Below are 23,006 nucleotides of genomic sequence, written 5' to 3' on the forward strand. Positions count from 1 at the left end.
AAGCAAACATGCAAATAGTCTCGCTGTGAGCCGAGGTGGCTGTTATTGGGTTTTTATGTCAGTCGCAGACTGTCTGCCACTGCAGTTTGCAGCCTTTGGTAAGATAGAGCTGCAAGAGTATGGTAGCATGGGAACATTTCTTGCTAAACACTAATCAATGCAATTCCAGATGAACCTCATGGTAAATGACCCCAGAGCTTTCAGAGTATTGCTGTTTCTGATTGAGGAGAATCTTCTCTGCAAACTAATTCTCTGAATCCATCAATGGATGTTACACCCCAGAGTTGAAAACAATGCACATGTTCATTCTCAAAGTTAAAGACTATTAGTGCTGAAATGAACCAAATATATATATATAAATACAGTTGAAGTCGAAAGTTTACATACACTTAAGTAGGAGTCATTAAAACTCATTTTTCAACCACTCCACAAATTTCTTGTTAACAAACTATAGTTTTGGCAAGTCGGTTAGGACATCTGCTTTGTGCATGACACAATACATTTTTCTAACAATTGTTTACAGACAGATTTTTCACTTATAATTCACTGTATCACAATTCCAGTGGTTCAGAAGTTTACATACACTAAGTTGACTGTGCCTTTAAACAGCTTGGAAAATTCCAGAAAATTATGCCATGGCTTTAGAAGCTTTTGTTAGGCTAATTGACATCATTTGAGTCAATTGGAGGTGTACCTGTGGATGTATTTCAAGGCCTACCTTCAAACTCAGTGCCTCTTTGCTTGACTTTATGGGAAAATCAAAAGAAATCAGCTAAATTGTAGACCTCCACAAGTCTGGTTAATCCTTGGGAGCAATTTCCAATGCCTGAAGGTACCATGTTCATCTGTACAAACAATAGTACGCAAGTACAAACACCATGGGACCACACAGCCGTCATACTGCTCAGGAAGGAGATGCATTCCGTCACCTAGAGATGAACGTACCTTGGTGCGTAAAAGTGCAAATCAATCCCAGAACAACAGCAAAGGACCTTGTGAAGATGCTGGAGGAAACAGGTACAAAAGTATCTATATCCACAGTAAAACGAGTCCTATATCGACATAACCTGAAAGGCCGCTCAGCAAGGAAGAAGCCACTGCTCCAAAACCGCCATAAAAAAGTACTATTTGGAGAAATGCTCTCTGGTCTGATGAAACAAAAATAGAACTGTTTGGCCATAATGACCATCGTTATGTTCGGAGGAAATAGGGGAGGCTTGCAAGCCGAAAGAACACCACCCCAATCGTGAAGCACGGGGGTGGCAGCATCATGTTGTGGGGGTACTTTGCTGCAAGAGGGACTGGTGCACTTCACAAAATAGATGGCATCATGAGGAGAGAAAATTATGTGGGTACATTGAAGCTAAATCTCAAGACATCAGTCAGGAAGTTAAAGCTTGGTCGCAAATGGGTCTTCCAAATGGACAATGACCCCAAGCATACTTCCAAAGTTGTGGCAAAATGGCTTAAGGACAACCAAGTCAAGGTATTGGAGTGGCCATCACAAAGCCCTGACCTCAATCCTATAGAGAATTTGTGGGCAGAACTGAAAAGTGTGTGCGAGCAAGGAGGCCTACAAACCTGACTCCGTTACACCAGCTCTGTCAGGAGGAATGGCCCAAAATTCACCCAACTTATTGTGGGAAGCTTGTGGAAGGCTACCCGAAACATTTGACTCAAGTTAAACAATTTAAAGGCAATGCTACCAAATACTAATTGAGTGTATGTAAACTTCTGACCCACTGGGAATGTGAGGAAAGAAAGAAAAGCTGAAATAAATAATTCTGACATTTCATATTCTTAAAATAAAGTGGTGATCCTAACTGACCTAAAACAGGGCATTTTTATTAGGATTAAATGTCAGGAATTGTGAAAACACTGAGTTTAAAAGTATTTGGCTAAGGTGCATATAAACTTCCGACTAACTGTATGTGTGTGTATATATATATATATATATATATATATATATATACAGTATATATATTTTTTTACGAAAACATGGTAATTAACTACAATGACCATAATCAATTGCACGGCGGCTTAAACTTGTCCGGTCTGTGTGGAGCAGACACAGAGACTGAGAGAAGAGAGACGTGCGATCAAGAGGGATAGAAAGCAGTTGCTTCGCGAGCCTGAAAATACATGATCTAAGTCAGGGGTGTCAAACTCATTCCACAGAGGGCCGAGTGTCTGCGGCTTTTTGGTTTTTCCATTCAATTAAAGACCTAGACAACCATGTGATTGGAGTTCCTTACTAATTAGTGACCTTAATTCATCAATCAAGTACAAGGTTTGAGCAAAAACCCGCAGACACTCGGCCATCCAAGGAATGAGTTTGACACGTGAAATTCCGTGGGGCAGCAGGTAGCCTAGTGGTTAGAATGTTGGGCCAGTAACCGAAAGGTTGCTAGATCAAATCCCTGGGCTGACAAAGTAAAAATCTGTCATTCTGCCCCCGAACAAGGCAGTTAACCCACGGTTCCTAGGCCGTCATTGTAAATAAGAATTTGTTCTTAACTGACTTGCCTAGTTAAATAAAGGTTCAATTAAATAAATAGAAATACTTTGAAGAACTACTAAAATTGTGATTTTGTCAGACAGTATAGGCAGCAGATCTAAAGAGATGAGATGATGACTTGGAATGAAATGATAAAGTCATCAAATAAAATATTTTATTCAAGTAAAGTAATGTGAATAAATGTTGGTTAATAAGTGATAAGCAGTAATGGGCAGTCACTAACAGCAAGGGACTTTTATTAACGGTTTAATTCAGTGTTGTTAGAGCATTCAACACACACACAATGCATAGTGCATATAATGTCGAAACAAAATATCCAAACGGAAATGGATAACCGTGATTACTTTTGTAATAAATCGGACGGAAACCGAACCCACCTCAAAAAGCACTAAATCCCTCAGCACTAACGGCAAGAAAGCACTCCTACTAGGTTATCATATAGTCAATATAGTCACAGAGGAGCAGCAGAGTCATGTCAGCAGGCCAAATTATGAGTTTGGGACTAACTAAATTTCATGAAACATGAAATCTCCTCCTCCTTCCATTCTCCCACTATGATGATTAAAGAGCAATATAAATATCTTGGTCAGCCACTAAGGACTGGTAATTGTAGAGAGATTCGTTTAGAGTTTAGATAAAATGAAGAGGAAACAAACAAACAAACAGCAGCTGATGAAAAATGGGGGTGAGCAGATTTGTAGCTAATTATAGTGCATCCACAGCTCTCTCTCTCTCAAGTTTCACACAATTCTCACACTGTATGTGGGATGCTCAGCCATCCCTACTGTCTCCAGCATGTGCTACAGTAGGCTGGCGTTGACAACCTCTCTCACACAAGCCATGGGGTTCAGCAAGGTTCAGGGCTGTTAATGAGCAGTCTTGGTGGCTTTTCTCTCCCACCATTGTTCATTTATTCAAATAGGGTGCTTTATATTTGGAGTCAGAGGAAGGCAGTCTCCTGAGAGGTTTCCTCCATGCCAGAGAGAACACATTCACACAGAACAGGGCTATGACCTAACGAGGAGGAGTCAAACAGCTGACAGTTGTCAAACAAAAAAATGTCAAATTAACCAGGGCTTTGTTGTGAAATAATTTCTTTGTTTTTCCAATGGGGAAATATACAGTTAATGGGTTGTCTTGACGAAGATAGTTACATGAATGGTGCGTAAGGTATGAGAACAATAATACGAGGGTGTATGAAAACAAAGTACATAATAGTCAGTAATAACCAATCTACACGATTATCACAGCATCCCATTTCAGAATGATGCAACTGTTAAAGTTGCATCAATAGGCCAACTGCATTTAGAACTAGTTAAACCATATTAATGCAAATCCACAGTAAGGCTTCTCTACCCTACCTGCATTTAACCAGTGGTTATTGCCTAAAGCTCAGAGCCTCCTCAGCCCCTGTGCCAGCAATGCTGTAAACCAAACATGACATTCCTCTGCATTAGTGTCCTATGAATCCAGACACCTCCCAAGCCCCACCTGTCTGCAGTTATCACTGCTGTGCCCACTCCCATTAGCTGAGATGGGAGAGGGTTGCTTTTAGGCTACCCCTCTCCATAGGCTTTAATGCCCCTGAGCAGCATATTTGTTAGACTGTTACTCAGCAAACAAGCTGTGACTCCAATTCCCCGCTCAGTGACAGACGGAGGGGAACAGAGAGGGGGGGAAATTGCGCTTCACCCCTCAGGCCGGAGAGGAGATGGGATCACGCAGGGCCAAGTGAGTTTGATCTCATTTCTCTGTCCAGGGGTTGGAGGCCGCATGTCAATTTGTGAACGAGTGAGGACTCAGAAGGGAAATATGGGTTGAATTAGGCAGCCCACAATGAGGCAAAAATTAAGTCAGAATTGTGTTTGTTTGCTAAATATTCAGAGCACTGAGATAGGCCTTTCTGTTCTCATCGGTGTGTCAATTGTGTTTTCATGCATTCTCTCTCGTAGATAAGAATTTGTTCTTAACTGACTTGCCTACTTAAATGAAGGTTAAATTTTAAAAAAAGTGTCAAATGTTGACCTCCCTACTCCAGTCCACATTTCTGCTGTTGCACGGGAGAAAGAAGCCTTTGACATTACAAAAGGAAATGTCATGTCAGTCATCAGTGAAATGGATACAACAACCACCAGACATAGAGAGCCTTCCGGTGTGAGAGCACGGGAGATAAGCAGGGGTTGTAGTGTCGAGCTACTGAATCCCTGAACCAACACAAAATCCTTGAAGAAAAGTACTGGTGTAGATAGAATTCAGGATCCGAGGAGAAATACAGGCTAAACAAGAGGTAAAAACAACTAGGCCAATATCCCAGAGTAGATCTGTGTGTGACATGAGGATCCAGGGTACATCTCTATGGGACTAGAAAGAGATCTTCATCTCACAGTGGAGTGCTCAAATCTATTATTTTCCTCAGGTCCTGGGTAAAATAAACAAATCGTTTTAATTTCAGACTTGCCGAACATCAGGCAGGCGACGTTTGAAACGTCAGCCATGCCGAATCGATGGCAGCCAAATAGCCATTCTGATGACAGCCGCAGACAATATGCAGCCAGCAAAACTGAACAAACGAAAAATTGACATTTACTTGAAGCATTTTAATTAATAATTGCTGTGCTGCTGAAAATGGCAGGCACTTATGCTCCAATGACTACTGCTTGAGCAAGGACAGGACATGGACAGTCAGAAGTTAGAGAGGTTTACTCTCCCCACTACATGGCTATGTTTTCTCTCAAAGACAGTAACCCAGCACTCAGCCCATTGTCCCATTAAGGAAGATGGGAAGGGAGAGATCCAGACTGCCTGGCCAGCTTGAATGAAATGTGGCTCTGTCTTCTGCTGGGAGGAGTTGATCAGACCGTGAAACTACCAATTTAACTTGCCAAATCCCAAATGAGGATTTAGGCATGACATTAAAAGACGCAATGACAGCATTGAGATACAAAACCTTCAAGATATTGTTGGTATTTGTACGATATTGTATGTAGCTTTCAAGGGATGAAAAAACAACTACACAGGCCGGAGAAAAATGCACGAGAGCTGGACTGACACTCTCCATGCAATAATCTCTAAAATAAAATACCATATTGTATCAATGTTTTCCCCATTCAGCTTGTTTGTGTAACTGACATTAAAACGAGTTAGGGACAAACCCAAAAGACTCCATCAAAGTGAGCTTCCGGAGCAGAGCATGAAAAAAGTGAAATCCCATAAATAAATCCTCCATAAGCCAATTCCTGTCAATATACACCGTGTTCCTTCAACCCAAAGCACCTTATTCACAAACATGACACAACGGCACCAGAAAATGGAAAGATGCTATTCGGAGGAGAAATAATCTCATAAAACCATTAAGTGAACAACGTAGGTGCATTATGGGGGATTACACCAACTCCTCATACACTGGATTCCATTTCTCTGCCACTTCTGGGGAGCAAATACAGGAGTTTAACTGCTCACTGAAGTCCTGTAACAAGTTTAAGAATCCCATCCTTGCAGCGGAGTATAGCCTACGTACATGTTTAGGCCTATGTGAGCAATGTTATTGTGACCATGTCGGAGAGAGAGAGAGTGTGTGTGTGTGTGTGTGTGTGTGTGTGTGTGTGTGTGTGTGTGTGTGTGTGTACTTGCAAACCTATTTGATTCCTGTAGTGGACAAGGCTTCGCTCCAGACACCCCTCAAGCTACTTAATCAGAACAACTACGTGGGTTTGACAAAGATTTGACTTAGAGAGAGCAGTTACATCTTTCCATGTTGAGTGAGTGCATACAGTAGATCTTTCAATAAAAAACGATTTATTCAAACAATTTAGTGTTAAGCTTCAGGCAGATACTGCTGTTTGTTTGGTCATTATGGATGAACCCTGTTTGGTATTATGCTAATATACCACTATAAGCCTGGAGGGGGAGAGTACTACACATAAGAGGATTGCACTGGAAACAGCAGCACAACCAGAGGCCACAGACACAGTACACAGTGAGAAATTAGATGCTGTATTTATTCATTCATGAATCTATACAAACTGATGTAAACAAATGTACTGTATGTTCGATACTCGGCCAGCTTTCCGGAAGAGACTAAACAAGAGACTTAAACATTGCACCTCAAAGCCTGGTCCCTCACTAGCACGCTGTGCTCGTTTTAATTCTGTAATTATTCAAATGAGTACCGAACACTGGGAAGCAAGTCTAGAATTCATGACAGAATGTACTGTTCCATGTTAAGGTCGGTACAATACCTTTATGAGACATAGGCTAATTTTATCCTTTCATGATTGCAATATCTGTATAAAATCTGTGTGGGTGTTATATCATGTTAATTTACAGCATATGTTATGAATGTTTCATGCAGGCCTACAGTAGATCTTTAAAAACAGGTAGGCCAATGCCAAACACATGGTAGCCTAATCAATATTACAGAAACCAGAAATGATTCTGTCTGATAAAAAAGAAACGCAATGCTTCTAACGTGCAAAATGTGACACAGTGACTCAAAACAGGCCAAACTACTAAATATGCCTTTTAAAATTGTCCAGTTCTGCAATGAGTGAATCCCTTTATAAAGTCCCAATCCAGTAACGTTGATATGAGGCAAATCTGTTACCCTTACATTACACCAACAATCAACTTCTCTCTAACAGAAAAAACAATTCCTAATTGGATGCTGCGGGGAGCGTTGCAAAGCCACGTTGCCTAGCGACAAGCCATATGATAGTATCGGTTCGGTGTCTTTGAGCATAATGACATTTATAATTATTTGGCAATTACCACCTTTTTCTAATGAGTTCTCACATTCCGATTCCCCGGCATAGCAAAACCATTATAGAGATATAAAACTGTGATACCAACCCCAGTGAACCTCAACTTTCTAGTAAAATATAACCAAGCAAAATAAAATGAAATGTAAAAATCCCTCAAGGTTGTTATGTGATGCTATAGGAGTATTGGAGCTCGTTGGCACGTTACGCATCTATTCCTCGTCTTATTGTGTCAGTACTGACTTGGTGATCTTGGTAGCAGTAGAACCACTCAAGTGTGCCGGAATTAGCCAATTAGGAGCCTTTTTACAGGGATACTTAACCATCTGTAGTTGTCACAACCTGCTCATCTTAATAAACTACCAGAACATACAGTTGAAGTCGGAAGTTTACATACACAGTAGCCAAATACATTTAACCTCAGTTTTTCACAATTCCTGACATTTAATCCGAGTAAAAAATCCCTGTTTTAGGTCAGTTAGGATCACCACTTTATTTTAAGAATGTGAAATGTCAGAATAATAGTAGAGAATTATTTTTTTCAGATTTTCTTTCATCACATTCCCAGTGGGTCAGAAGTTTACATACACTCAATTAGTATTTGGTAGCATTGCCTTTAAATTATTTAACTTGGGTCAAACGTGTCGGGTAGCCTTCCACAAGCTTCCCACAATAAGTTGGGTGAATGTTGGCCCATTCCTGCTGACAGAGCTGGTGTAACTGAGTCAGGTTTGTAGGCCTCCTTGCTCGTACACGCTTTTTCAGTTCTGCCCACAAATTGTCTATGGGATTGAGGTCAGGGCTTTGTGATGGCCACTCCAATACCTTGACTTTGTTGTTCTTAAGCCATTTTGCCACAACTTTGGAGGTATGCTTGGGGTCATTGTCCATTTGCAAGACCCATTTGCGACCAGGCTTTCACTTCCTGACTGATGTCTTCAGATGTTGCTTCAATATATCCATGTAATTTCCCTCCTCATGATGCCATCAATTTTGTGAAGTGCACCAGTCCCTCCTTCAGCAAAGCACCCCCACAACATGATGCTGCCACCCCCGTGCTTCAAGATTGGGATGGTGTTCTTCGGCTTGCAAGCCTCCCCCTTTTTCCTCCAAACATAACAATGATCATTATGGCCAAACAGTTCTATTTTTGTTTCATCAGACCAGAGGACATTTCTCCAAAAAGTAAGATCTTTGTCCCCATGTGCAGTTGCAAACTGTAGTCTGGCTTTTTTAATGGGGGGTTTTGGAGCAGTGGCTTCTTCCTTGCTGAGTGGCCTTTCAGGTAATGTCGATATAGGACTCGTTTTACTGTGGATATAGATACTTTTGTACCTGTTTCCTCCAGCATCTTCACAAGGTCCTTTGCTGTTGTTCTGGGATTGATTTGCACTTTTCGCACAAAAGTATGTTCATCTCTAGGAGACAGAACGCGTCTCCTTCCTGAGCGGTATGATGGCTGCGTGGTCCCATGGTGTTTATACTTACTTACTATTGTTTGTACAGATGAACGTGGTGCCTTCAGACGTTTGGAAATTGCTCCCAAGGATGAACCAGACTTGTGGAGGTCTACAATTTTTTTCTCAGTTCTTGGCTGATTTATTTAGATTTTCCCATGATGTCAAGCAAAGAGGCACTGAGTTTGAAGGTAGTCCTTGAAATACATCCACAGGTACACCTACAATTGACTCAAATGATGTCAATTGGCTTTAGAAGCTTCTGATAGGCTATGACATAATTTTCTGGAATTTTCCAAGCTGTTTAAAGGCAGTCAACTTAGTGTATGTAAACTTCTGACCCACTGGAATTGTGGAATTATAAGTGAAATAATCTGTCTAAACAATTGTTGGAAAAATGACTTAGTAGATGTCCTAACCGACTTTCCACAACTATAGTTTGTTAACAAGAAATTTGTGGAGTGATTGAAAAACGAGTTTTAATGACTCCAACCTAAGTGTATGTAAACTTCCGACTTCAACTGTAGATGAGGAGGATTGAACAGAAACACCAGAAGTGGAAGAGAGAGATGAGACATGATACAGACTGGCCATGTGATACTGTAGAGGGGGACAGCGGCTGCTCGACAGTCCAATTTACAGCTTAAATTAGGCCTCAACATTGAACAGGAAGCAATTTCACATCTCTTGAAAGGAGTCGTGGGTAGAGGGTCACTGGAAGCAGCTCGGCTGTGTATGTTTACAGCTATAAACACCACTAAAATTGGAGCCGCGACACGGGATGACCCTCCTCTGATCATCCCTGGATAGGACGCATGATAATAAAATACCTCTCCGTGACGCTGCTGACCAGGCCACAAAGAAAGCAAGTGGTGGTCCAAATCCCTTTTGTGCATCCTATGGGGTATTGGAAAACATAGGAACAACTTTGCACACTCTTGATTTCTAGTACAGGCTATACCGTCATGTCCCAGTCTCTCTTTCCCCATGCTTAGAGAGGCTGGCAGGTGCAGCGGAAAGACAGAGCTCTAATTCACCTAATTCTCTAATTCATTTCCTCCTGAAAAGCAGCATCCTCACTCCCACACTAAGCTCTTCACAGCTAAACGTGGCTGCACCAGACACTCATTGCAGAGGACAATATAATTGTACATTTCAGTGCTATTTCTAATCGGCAGCAATTTTCTCTACAGGTGTATAGTCTCTGAATGTTTTTATATATATTTTCTTTTTACATTTGCAGACTGACAATCAGTGAAACAACAAAGCGTTTCCATGGCGACAGGGCAGTCTCCTGGTTTGGGTGCCTGCACTCGTGCCAGGCTCCTGCCAGTGTGACGTGTGCCCCGGGGTTCAGGGCTCTGCTTCTCTGTAGACCTAGGCAAAAATCCCCCTAGGACAGATGCTCTAGTCTACAGCCTCTTACACAAGATGAATATGAGAAGCAGGCAACGAGCAGCCATTCAAACTGACTGACTAGTTGAATCTGTGAGTTGTAACATTCCTGCTTGCATTTTACAAAAGTGGTCAACACCCACAGTTCCAATCCTCACCCCAGCACAGAAAGAATACAAATAAATAAATCATAAACCAAACTGTAACATAGACTTCCTTGCTAAATTACAGACAGGCTAACCTTTAAGATACTCTCTCCAGCTGGGCTGGCATGTCCAAAGGAGTATGCTTTCTAATCCCTTAGCAGCTTAAATATGAATGATTATGCTCTGGTTAAATTGTCACAGCTCAGTAAGCAAATACCCCAAAAAGACCTACCGTAGGTCAGACACGACAACATTGTCGGCGATTGTCTTAATATGAGATTTAACTTCCTGGGAGAAAAAAAATCTAAAACGTCAGGACCATAAGTCTAAGTGACAGGTTTGTCGGGTGGCATTTTGTGGAAAAAGAGAAAGCCAGTAAAACAAGAAGAAGCCGATTTATTTATTCAGTGGTGAGGAAAATGGGAATTCCTCTCTCTCTTAGTCAACTTGAACATTGTTTAACTATAATATATTTAAATCCAATTGTTTGGAGCTTAAGGAACTCAGGAGAAAGTTTGTGTTCCACACAATAGAAAAAAATAGTGATAATTGCCTTGACAGATCATCTACCCAGCTGTCTCATGAATCTTGTGGAGTAGGCCTTAGGGCCGGGACGATACCAGTACTGCGATACTCATTAGTCCCACGGCAAGGAAGCAAAACACAAAGCGGATTTAACTTCTTTAGGAAGTCATATTTATTTCTTTTCCAAGCTATAGCACACAATGTTTGGAGTGCTTCAAATTTGGTCTGCTACGTGTTTTCATTTTTGCCATGGAAAAAATATTGCGATACCGGCCCTAGTAGGCCTACATTCTCTCCAAGGGTTGAATAGCACAAGGTAACCCACAAACTGATCCCAATACAGACGGGAAATCTTTAGCAAGTTACTACGTCATATCAATTCAAAAAGGTATGAAGAGAAGAAGATGGGCTGCCAAGAACAGACTCAACTTCCTTGCTTTTGTATACAGTATGTGAAACACAGATTTTGACTATTTATACAAGCATCTACTTACCAAGCTCCAGAAGAGTGCCCAATTCCCCAGAATGAATTCACTACTCTTGACTCTAATGCTAAAGAGACTGATCACACAGCCATTAGACTGCCATGCCACATTGTCCATATGTTTCATTGTAGAAAGTGAGTCTACAGACTCCAATCTTGCTGAAGAAATGGAAAAGATATTGCACACCAACACTACACACACCATGTCCAACATTAGACTAATCTGGTATGGTTCCCAATTAGATTCCATCCAGCCTTACTGTAATGCCAGATTACTAAGTCTGGCAATGCAAGGTTCCAATAGGAATCCATTCCATTTAGGACATTTGCCTACTTACCGGCGGTGAAATCCTTGTTTAGGTCGATGAAAGCATTGGAATGAGGAACACGCATCTTGACACGTGAACTAAGAGCTGCCTGCCACACTGCTTTCCTATGAGGAAAGAAAACAACAACATGATTCATGTGCTCAGCAGACATTCTGAAAAAACACAGAACCATTTAACAAAGGTGCTGTTTTTAACACTGCATACATCTACAATATTTCAATGTATTGAGTTGTCAAGACAGGGATAATAATGTAAAAAAACATTTTTTTTATATGGGGACTGCAAAGCATTGGTTCACTTTTCTAATCTCCACCTTACCTTCCAGTAAGATAGCAGACTTCAGTGGAGAAATCAGCAGAAACCCCAAAGATGTCTGGAATCATGTCCCCATTGAAGCTGCGTAAGAGAATTTAATTTATAAAACCGTCAAAACTCCCAACTCATGAGCAAGATCATAGGACAAAGTTTAGGTAAACAATATTGCTTGCATGGAAACTCATCATAGAAAACAACTGCTACAGGTGATTTGTAAAATATATTTTTTTACATGCTTAACCTACTCCATTATCAGAGGTTGGTCCACAAATGTCTTATTAAGGTCAACTTGCCCATCTGCAAAACCAGATAAGAGATGTTAATCGGTTAGCTATTTAATAACAGAAGTTAACTTTCTGTATTAGAGTAAATTATTTTTGTTCTACAAGCCTCAAACGTTGTATTCCATAAGCCTGAATCTAGGACTAATAGAGCAACAATTTACCCAGGGTTTGGTTGTTTCCCCAGAATACAAAAACCATTGTGTCTGAGGTGGCCTTGGTCTTGAGCTGAGCTGTAAGAAGCACATCCATCTGAGAATCTCCATCGTAGTCTCCAGGAACAACACCAGTTATGATACAATTGCTGAAAGAGGAAAGACATTCACTCAGTGCCTGCTGTTGACATAAGCCAGTAAAGAATAGCATAGGGCTTTTCTCAGTGACAGCTAAAATCATCTTGTGTCAATCTACCCTAACCCACAGGGTTTGCCTGGACATTGTGGAATTATTGATGCTTCAAGATGAGAAGTAGTGTGTGCACTAATACAATTGAGAGAATAAGATCAGAAACTTACGCGGGCAAAGCCTTTTTAGGGATATGGACTTTTGGCTTGAAGTATGGGGCTTTCAGATCAGCCAAGAATATCACCAACTCAGATTCTAAAAGTTCAATCAAATATGCAATAAAAACAAATTCACAAAATGCTCACTTTCATACTCAGCACAGCACAGTCACATAACCATATCAGCAATGCAGTGACAAATTCACTGAAAGACATTCATTGGTGAGAGAGCTATACCCATTTTATGTTTTTGTTTCATTCTAGTTACTAGGCTACTGTGTCTTGTAATGTAGGTAATGCCAGAGGTGGAAAAAGTACTCAATTGTCATACTTGAGTAAAAGTAAAGATACCTTAATAGAAAATTACTCAAGTAAAAGTCACCCAGTAAAATACTACTTGAGTAAAAGTCTAAAACGTATCTGGTTTTAAATGTACTTAAGTACAGTGGTGGGAAAAGTAGTCAATTGTCATAATTAAGTAAAAGTAAACGCTATAGCTCAAATTCCTTATATTAAGCAAACCAGAAGACACAATTTCCTTATTATTATTATTTTTTGACAGCCAGGGTCACACTCCAACACTCAGACATCATTTACAAACTAAGCATTTGTGTTTAGTGAGTCTGCCAGATCAGAGGCAGTAGGGATGACTATGGACGTTCTCTAAGTCCGTGAATTGGACCATTTTCCTGTACTGCTAAGCATTCAAAATTGTAACGAGTTCTTTTGGGTGTCAAGGAAAATGTATGGAGTAAAAAGTACATTATTTTATGAGGAATTTAGTGAAGTAAAAGTTGTAAAAAATATAAATAGTAAAGTACAGATACCCAAAAAAACAACTTAGATAGTACTTTAAAGTATTTTTACTTAAGTACTTTACACCACGGTGTAATGCATTGAACACCCAACAGCTTTTCAAAGGAGAGAAAATAGATTGTTACGTCATCACTGTTTTTATTGCTTTGCATTTCCTGTCTCTGTTTCGAAGACAGGCACCCGATATGTACTATCCCTATTAGTCAATGTAGGCTAGAGCAAATTGTATCCAGTGGTAAATAATTGTGTTAGCCACATGACTAACTAACTGCTTACCAGACAATATGACAGCGCTCAACAGCTTGGTTTAGCTAGCTAGATTAGCTAGTATCCTATGAGTTTTTGGAACACATGCACAGCAAATGTCATTAATTCAAGTAGCCTCATCTAGTATCTAGCTACATTTTCTATATTATTCACTAACGAAATGAATCCTATTGAAAAGGCAATACAAAACACTGAACAGTATTCTAGCCAGCTAGCTAACGTTAGCTACTCACGTTCTCTGATGATGAAAATATCTGTCTGTTTATCCGAGTTGAAATCACCAAACGCAGCCACAGTACCATGATTTTCAGACCCGAACAAGTCAGTTGTTACATCTTGAAGAGCAGATGCTGAATACTGCCCTGCAAAATACACAGTAAATGTAAAAATCTTGATAAACAATATCCTCATAGTTGTTCAATTCAAACAACACAAACTGGAATACTGCAGTGCGCGTTTGGTTTACGGCAGAAATGACAGCAAGAAATGCATTAAGCATAAACTCGTGGGGTTTGACATTTGTCAAAAATAACACAATCGACAGCCTTATTTAGTCGTAAATATAAAGGTGAAGAACATCAATGGCACAAGAGGGGGATAGACTATTGACATGTTAATAAAAGGGTGGTGTGACGTCACACCATCAGCGCTTCCTAGTTTACAGCAGTGTCACAACGTGTTGTTACTTGGTAAACACAGAGAACCAACCAACATGTCAAGCTTGGCAGATGTCGGCAGGAAACTCCTGGAAATCAAAGCCAGACAAAAACGTTCAGGTTTGACATATTCACTTGATTGACACTGTGCATTATCTGCAAACCTCTTGAGTGAAAAATCAACGAAACAGATTATATCATATCCTTGCCTGCTATAGCCACTATAGCCCACCGCAGTGGGCATGCATGAGCATGAAAGGTCAAGTTTGCAGCTACTGAAGCTATTTTAAGATTTTCACATCAGGTGTTGCCTCTCTACCCTTGTCGTTTGTGTTAGGCTACATAAAACAGCAATGTTATCATACTGAAAGAGAATAAATGTACATGCTGGCCAGAGTAGGCTGGTGGGAGGACCAATAGGAGGATGGGCTCATTGTAATGGCTGGAATGGAATACATGTAACAGAGTCAAACATGTGGCTTCCAAATGTTTGTGTTTGACTCCATTCTATTTAATACCATTACAATGAGCCCGTCCTCATATACATGTAGCTCCTCCCACCAGCCTCCTCTGATGTAGGCTATGTTCCTCGTTTATCAGGCTAGATGCCATTACATTAGCCAACATGGCAACCTGCTCACATAGACAGTGCAGGGGTAGGCAATGAGATTCAGACATTTTTGTTGGGGTGCCGAAAGAGATTGTATCGGAAAATAACAATCATTTCATACCTTGATTATATTGAGACGCGATCAAATATGGCAGGTAGCCTAGCAGTTAAGAACGTTGGGCCAGTAACTGAAAGGCTGCTGGTTTGAATCCCCGAGCCGACTAGGTGAAAAATCTGTTAATGTGCCCTTGAGCGAGGGGGGTGGAATCACTCGCGGGCTTTGCCTATGTCCATGTTTTCAATCTGAAGTCTTATAACTCATATACTGATTTTGATTATGATCAGTGGTTAATCAAGCTTGCTGTCAATTAAAGGCCTCATGCAATTTTTCATACATTTTTTTCATTTAACAATAAAGGCAATAGTAGGGTATTTAAGAAATACTTTATCATAGTTTGAATTTGTTGAGTATCACTCATACAAACATTATAGTTTGACGAATGAATGCCTTAAAATATGTATAGACATTTATGAACTTTTATTTGAAAAAAGACACATTCAGACATTAGGCTAATTCAAACCATCATTACTAGTTCACTCACCTTAACCATCCTATGCCAACATACAAATAATTTCCAAGTAGGCTAATCTTTTAATGACCATTGTAGGCTACATAGCGTATTCATGTTTTGTCATTTGTTGTCTGTTTTGTTGCCACCTAATATTAACTTGCTATGTGATTCATTATTGATTTTTTTTCTTAAGCCGCTCTACTAACCCTCCTGTGAATTGCTGTAGATTTGTAATTTAGCTGAGAGACGATTGCCCTTTACCTCACCTTTTGAAAATGGCCAGCTCGGAATGTGAGATTTCCAAAGCTCCTCGGAAACTAAAAAGATATGGTAAGTAGTGAATTGAGCATATGTAACTATTCTCCAGGTCGTTGCTGTAAATGAGAATGTGTTCTCAGTCAACTTACATGGTAAAATAAGTTTAAAAAAGAGGTAGCAAGCACTCCAAACCCAAAGCCTTTCAAACTGGGTTGAACTAAATCTAGATTTAATCGAGTGTAATGCCTGCATATCGTTCTATGAGACAATTAGCAGGATGACATCACTCCAAATTATACATTTCAATTATTAATCTTGCCAGCCAGAGTTTTGTATTACTATACCACCCTAGTATCATATGTCAGTTTCAGTGGAGGGTGCTGAGGGGAGGATGGCTCATAATAATGGCTAAAACGGAGCAAATGGAATGGCATCAAACGCATTGAAACCATTCCGCTTCAGGATTTACCACAAGCCTGTCCTCCCAAATTAAGCTGCTACCATCCTGCTGTGTTCAGTTTTCTTCAGGTGAATGGTATGATATGCTGAAAATGCTGTGATACACTATTATTACTGCTGTCTACGTGGCTTGGTCAGGATGCTATACCAATATACCAGTCTTGGAAATAGGCTACGTTCAATACATGGGGTAGATTTTGTGACATAAAATTGGGTATACACTACTGTATCTAAAAATGATCCAGGTAATCAAGTTGTCGTCATAATTCACTTTTTTGCTGCACCTATGATTGACACTCTCTCCCTAGGGTTCCCACCAAATATAGTACAACCAATATACTGTTGAATGAAAATAAAAAATTATACTAACCAGTATTCAATTCATAAGCCTAGTATTAACAAATATTGAACTCTCTCAGTGAAGTTAATCACACAATATTTTCCAACAACCACAGACTTCGATCCATGTTTCTATTCAGTAGAAATGAAATAAAACCTTTAATTTGCATATTAGCCTCACACTGCCTCTGCAGAGTTATCTTGAAAAGTGATGGCTTTGTCCCTACTACTTAAAAGCTGATGGAAATTATGGTAATTTGACTGGAAATGTGGCTTTTTCAGTACCTGAGGTATTGACCCAAGGTCGATCCCATTAAAATGTAAATCACTCCAAAATAAAATTTGTCTGAAATAGTGGTCCAACAGATGGGGCTCCCCTGAAATTCACTTGGCTCTGAAGAAAGCTTGAAATGGTGGCAAGTTCCATTATATTTTAAATTTGTGCTCAGTGTATGAAATCACACTTCTTGCTGGAGGTTTGTTTTGATATTTACAGTGACTAAATGTGAGTTGGAAATGGGGCCATGTCATGATTGCATGCATCAATGCATTGTGGTTTTTGTGTGACCTGGACTGTTCATTGTATTCTGACGGAAATCACAAAAAATGACTGATACTGATTTATTTTGACAATGTGTTTATGATATTGCTCTTCAATCCCATGTGTAGTTAAATTCTTCATTATCTAAAACCATTCTATAAAATATGTTTAACACTTAGGTCTACATACATTTGTTTCTGAAGATGTGTGATAGAAGTGCTGATAACTAGGAACCTTTGTGGCATCAGTCTTACAGCCTAATACTCCCCAAGTGTTTATGGGAGTCTTTCTTTGACACATAGTTACTGTAGTGTGTGTCTCCAGAGTGTGTGGGAAAGTATCATAGAGTCACCTGATACATGAACAAATTACCTCCAATTGAGCTCTAGCTCAACAATGAATGTTCTGTCAAGAATTGTGTTTTGTATCTCTCCTCAGGCTCCATCTATGAACCTCTCAAGCTCTCCATTCTCCACCGGGAGGATGAGCCACTATGGGAGAAACTTGACCGCTACTACAATGCAGGTAAGCACTGTAATTACAATTAAAGTACTTACTATTTAAAATCCTTGTTTTGAAGACGTCCTCAAAGGTGAGGTCCTTTCGAGCTTATTTGTCTGCTTCTAGGGGGTGTAGCTTTACAGTATTTAGGTTTGAGATATGGTTTTAATTTTGTATGTTACTCTTAGGGCTCTATTTTAACAAAGCTGACGCAATGGTAAATCTAAGTGCAGGCGGTAGCGCTATTGTTTCAGGGATGTGTTAGAAATATTTGAGCTATTTTCACTATCACAATTATTGGCGCACTTGGTGGTGTTGTCACGGAAAGGTCTGGGTTTTGATAAATAAACAAGTTGTGGGTGTGTTGAGGCTTGGCCCCTCACTGGCCCAATCAGAACGTGCTCCATGGCAAAATATGTGGTTGCTTCAGGTTGTGTATTTACAGACTTTTATGTATTGCCTTGGAAACAACTCCAATATCAATGTTAGTCCGTTATAGTTTGTTAAATGGCTTACAGAAACAAAATAACAAAATGTAGACCTATCCCATCTTTCCTCAATAGGTTAACTTGAACCCATTTGCAGTCCACATTGTTCTAAGTAATTGCATGGCTTCAATAGCATTCCCACTGATATAGAGGCGGGGCCTACTGTCATTAAGCAAGATTAAATTCATTATTGATAAGGCCTAAAAAGAGAACTAATGATTCTAATCAAATTCTAAACTAAACAAAGAAACAACTTGTTTTAAAATGTCACACTTACAGGCACCATCATTTCTCGCCATGGGCATATAATATTAAAACAACACAGAATATGGAGGGTTTTACGCACATCCAAAAATCAAAAACGGGACCTGCATGGCTAAAATAATGTGGTCCTGCCTACAATGCATAGATACAAGTGAATGTCAGCTCACTGTTTTACTCCTCTCAAACTTGTTATATGATTACTGCCCTGTAGCACTCACGTCGGTAGCCATGAAGTGCTTTGAAAGGCTGGTCATGGCTCACATCAACAGCATCCTCCCGGATACCCGAGACCCACTCCAATTCACATACCGCCCCAACAGATCCGCAGATGACCCAATCTCAATCGCACTCCACAATGCCCTTTCCCACCTGGACAAAAGGAACACCTATGTGAGAATGCTGTTCATTGACTACAGCTCAGCGTTCAACACCATAGTGCCCACGAAGCTCATCACTAAGCTAAGGACCCTGGGACTAAACACCTCCCTCTGCATCTGGATCCTGGACTTCCTGACGGGCTGCCCCCAGGTGGTAAGGGTAGTCAACAACATGTCTGCTACTCTCAACACTGGGGGCCCTCAGGGGTGTGTGCTTAGTCCCCTCCTGTACTCCCTGTTCACGACTGCGTGGCCAAACACGACTCCAACATCATCATTCATTTGCTGATGACACAACGGTGGTTGGCCTGATCACCGACAACGATGAGACAGCCTATAGGGAGGAGGTCAGAGACCTGGCAGTGTGGTGCCAGAACAACAACCTCTCCCTCAATGTGAGCAAGACAAAGGAGCTGATCGTGGACTACAGGAAAAGGCGGGCCGAACAGGCCCCCATTAACATCGACGGGGCTGAAGTGAAGCGGGTCGAGAGTTTCAAGTTACTTTGTGTCCACATCACCAACAAACATGGTCCAAACACACCAAGACAGCCGTGAAGAGGGCACGACAACACCTTTTCCCCCTCAGGAGACTGAAAAGATTTGGCATGGGTCCCCAGATCCTCAAAAAGTTCTACAGCTGCACCATCGAGAGCATTCTGACTGGTTGCATCACCGCCTGGTATGGTAACTGCTCGGCATCTGACCGTAAGGCGCTACAGAGGGTAGTGCGTACGTCCCAGTACATCACTGGGGCCAAGCTTCCTGCCATCCAGGACCTATATACTAGGCGGTGTCAGAGGAAAGCCCATAAAATTGTCAAAGACTCCAGTCACCCAAGTCATAGACTGTTTTCTCTGCTACCGCACAGCAACCGGTACCGTTTTTTTACATTGACAACCCCCCTCCATTTAAAAAAAATATATACTTTTACACAAATTACCTCCACTAACCGGTTTCCCCGCACATTGACTCGGTACCGGTATCCCCTGTATATAGCCTCGTTATTGTTATTTTATTGTGCTAGTTTTTTATTTATTTTTACTTTTAGTTTATTTGGTAAATATTTTCTTAACTCTTTCTTGAACTGCACTGTTGGTTAAGGGCTTGTAAGTAAGCATTTCACAGTAAGGTCTACACATGTTGTATACGGCGGAGGTGACAAATAAAGTTTGATTAGATTTTTTTGATATAATAAAGCTTTGGTGATTAAGATTTATTTCCAAGCGGTCTCAGGAGCCAAATCCTTTATCGACAGTCTTGACTACTTTGCGATTGCATTGGGCAGACAAAAAAAAAAGCCTTAATTGAGGATGGGAGGCTATGCTTGGTTTTTAATCAAATAACTTGAAATGTAGAAAACATTTGTTTTTCATGTTTCTAAATACGAAGTATACAGGCACCAAAAGCACGTTAGGCTACTTTTGTTCCATGCGCGTATGGGCAGTGTGTGTCATGGCTGGTGAAAGCTCTGCGTGTAACAAATCCGGTATCAGGATAAATAAAAAGCAAGGTCTGCTAACTTTCTTTAATTATGTTTAATTAACGCAAACAATAAATGGCAAATGCAATTTTCGTATATACGGCTTCGCTGTATCTCCACGCAGGGTAGAACAGGGAACTGGCAGGAAGTACGTAAACAGCTGTTCTTATACCGTGATGACGTAGTTCCAACGCGTCTGTTGGCCTATCACAGAGGCTGAGCGCGATTTAAACTTTGCTCCGCCTTTGCTGTCACTCGGATTTGTCCAAGTCCCTTAGTGCTCTCCTCTGTCCGCATCTGGTTGTTGGGTAGATTAGATCCGTCTTGTGTCTCCCCCGATGCTACACTCAAACAGTTCCTAATATGGTATTGTCCAGTAATCTACCCTCCCTGGTTGGCTTAGAGATATGCACCCCCCCCCCCCCCCCCCCCTCTCCAGATTGACCACAGCTTTTATGGCCTTTCACTCAATGTTGGTCAGTCTTTACACACATACATCTGTATTGTTTGTGTGTGTGTGTAACAAAACAATATTAATCTTCATACAATATGGTAGCAGGCTATAGTGCATAAACATAAATCCTAACACTGGATAGGCTGCGTTTCCACTGTCAAAATTCAAACCATAACCAACTGCATTACTGCTAAAACCAGCTTTTGATTGGTCTCAAATATCCCTATCGGCACTGCCTGAAATTAGCACTTTGAATCATGTTTTTAAGGACACACCTCAAATATTTCCACTACACCCATTTGAGCGTAAGCAAGCGGATTTTCAAGACAGATAAATTGACGAACCTGGCGTTAGGGCTGGAAATAGCCATTGCGAAATTTCAAACTAACGTGCATTTGACACTAGCGCTGCCTTAACACTAGCCGAAAATAGAGCCCATGGGCTCTAATCTGAGTCTGTCTGAGTCAGGTCACGCCATTTTCACAAGTTACCGCACCATTGGCAGACATGTCACACCCCATTGGTCAGTTGTGATGATGACAGGGGGTGCATGGATACAGCGTGGCAACAGATCTCATGGCTTTCTTCATTAAAGGCAGGACACCCTTTGCTCAGTGTGGAAACAGAGGAAGTGTGTTGCATTACATTGTAATTTTATGAAGGATAGAATGTAGTCTATTGTGATCTGTGCTTTGCTGTGACCTGGGGCTGTGGTCTAAATGCTATACCTATGTTCAAGACAAATTACTTTTCAAGGGCAATACAGCTTCTATTATGTTTTATGTTGTGAGCCTATTTGAATAAAGGAAAATCAAATTTTTGTTCTACTGAAGACAGACAACAAAGATACTTCAGTGAGTTATCAGATATTGCCCATGTTTTGGGGGAGCAAAGTTGATCAATATGGTGTCATGTTTCATGTTTGAAAATCCAGAGGGTTGTGTTATTTTTGTATCCCACCCCGTAGGCTAGTATAAGACAGCTGTAGAGAAAAGACAGCATACTTGTGAAATTTTGATGAGAAAAGTTTCCCTGAAGTGAGGGTTATTTCACAGACTGTCTAGGTTGAAATGAGGATGTTACAGGAAAAGCACTAGGGGAGCAACTGGTCCCTCATCTGAAACCAGTCCTGCAGTGTGAAGTCATGGTGACAGACATCCCTAAAGAGAACAACCTATCAGTGTTTCTCACCACCTGGGCTCCCTGGATGAAAGTGAATCTCACTCATTACTCATGCATTTTGCATTCATGTTACCCCTGTAGCTTTTATATGTTTAGTGCATGTTTTGTTCTCCAAGGAAAACGGATGCAATTTTAGCTTTCGCAATAATGTGACAGCACACTTTTTGTGGCGTAGCCTATATTATAGTAATATTTTACTCAGTGCTTTTCCCATTCCCTTTTCTGCTCAGTCAGATTGGTCGAAATTCGGAAAGCTTTAGATTGCTCCAGGTGAGGTTGTGAGTGATTTGTTCTACTAGCAATGAATGGAAGAGTACTGCAACAATAACATGCATCAAGCCCCCTGTTGCTCTCTCAGAAACGTTGTCTGTGAGATAACAATATGTTGAAATGTTCTTGCTTAATTTTGTGGTCGGTACATAGCAGTTGATTGTGCTTGCTTAATTTTAGCAGGGAGCATAGCAGCAGTTGTTATCGCCAATGCACAGGCCAGTGGATGAATACCTTTTTTTTTGCTTCAGAGGTAATGAAATGATGATTCTAGTTCCATTTTCTACAAAAAAAAGTGAAATTTTTAAGCCAGTGGCATTACATGCTCTTAGGATGCAGTGTGGACTTATTCCCTATCATTTCTGAGCAAAAGACATTAGGGACATCACTGTCCCTCACAGTTTGTCTTCTTTTTCTCCTGTGTGGGCCTCGGGTTTCTTATTTCATTCTCACACTTGATTATAGTGGAGGCATAGGGCTAGTATCTGACACTGGCTCAGGGAGATTAAGAAATGTTAAAACAAGCTTTAGGTTTTGTTGTGGATGTCTCTTTTACCTCTTTTTCTTTTTTCTCTTTATTTTTCTTCTTTCTTTCTTTCTTTCTTTCTTTCTTTCTTTCTTTCTTTCTTTCTTTCTTTCTTTCTTTCTTTCACTGTCTGGGAGCAGAGGAATGGACCATTCTAAGAAACAGCATTAGCTGTTGATTTAGTGGGACATTAGGTTGATGGATGATAATATCATCATATGAGACTGAGCAACT

At 40.6% G+C, this 23,006-nt stretch overlaps 2 protein-coding genes across 4 annotated transcripts in view; one reads left to right on the forward strand and one right to left on the reverse strand.

The window, feature by feature from the left end:
• Positions 1 to 14,395, reverse strand: part of LOC120046169 (T-cell immunomodulatory protein-like) — a 119,634-nt gene extending 105,239 nt beyond the window's left edge. Inside the window, exons 1-6 of one of the 2 annotated variants that reach the window (XM_038991189.1) lie at positions 14,027 to 14,392; positions 12,723 to 12,807; positions 12,372 to 12,511; positions 12,172 to 12,223; positions 11,930 to 12,007; positions 11,621 to 11,715 (exon numbers count right to left, since the gene is read on the reverse strand). In XM_038991189.1, the coding sequence (XP_038847117.1) occupies positions 11,621 to 11,715; positions 11,930 to 12,007; positions 12,172 to 12,223; positions 12,372 to 12,511; positions 12,723 to 12,807; positions 14,027 to 14,204 (628 nt within the window). In that variant the 5' untranslated portion in view covers positions 14,205 to 14,392. Of the gene's footprint in view, positions 1 to 11,620; positions 11,716 to 11,929; positions 12,008 to 12,171; positions 12,224 to 12,371; positions 12,512 to 12,722; positions 12,808 to 14,026 lie in introns of both variants that reach the window. The other variant, XM_038991196.1, reaches the window with a different exon arrangement.
• An 81-nt stretch (positions 14,396 to 14,476) lies between these two features.
• LOC120046182 (phosphorylase b kinase regulatory subunit beta-like) overlaps positions 14,477 to 23,006 on the forward strand; it is a 74,394-nt gene continuing 65,864 nt past the window's right edge. The window contains exons 1-3 of one of the 2 annotated variants that reach the window (XM_038991215.1): positions 14,478 to 14,569; positions 15,858 to 15,961; positions 17,667 to 17,753. In XM_038991215.1, the coding sequence (XP_038847143.1) occupies positions 15,907 to 15,961; positions 17,667 to 17,753 (142 nt within the window). In that variant the 5' untranslated portion in view covers positions 14,478 to 14,569; positions 15,858 to 15,906. Of the gene's footprint in view, positions 14,570 to 15,857; positions 15,962 to 17,666; positions 17,754 to 23,006 lie in introns of both variants that reach the window. The other variant, XM_038991207.1, reaches the window with a different exon arrangement.

This window comes from Salvelinus namaycush, chromosome 1 (assembly GCF_016432855.1).
Source record: "Salvelinus namaycush isolate Seneca chromosome 1, SaNama_1.0, whole genome shotgun sequence".
NCBI classification, from domain to species: Eukaryota; Metazoa; Chordata; class Actinopteri; order Salmoniformes; family Salmonidae; genus Salvelinus; species Salvelinus namaycush.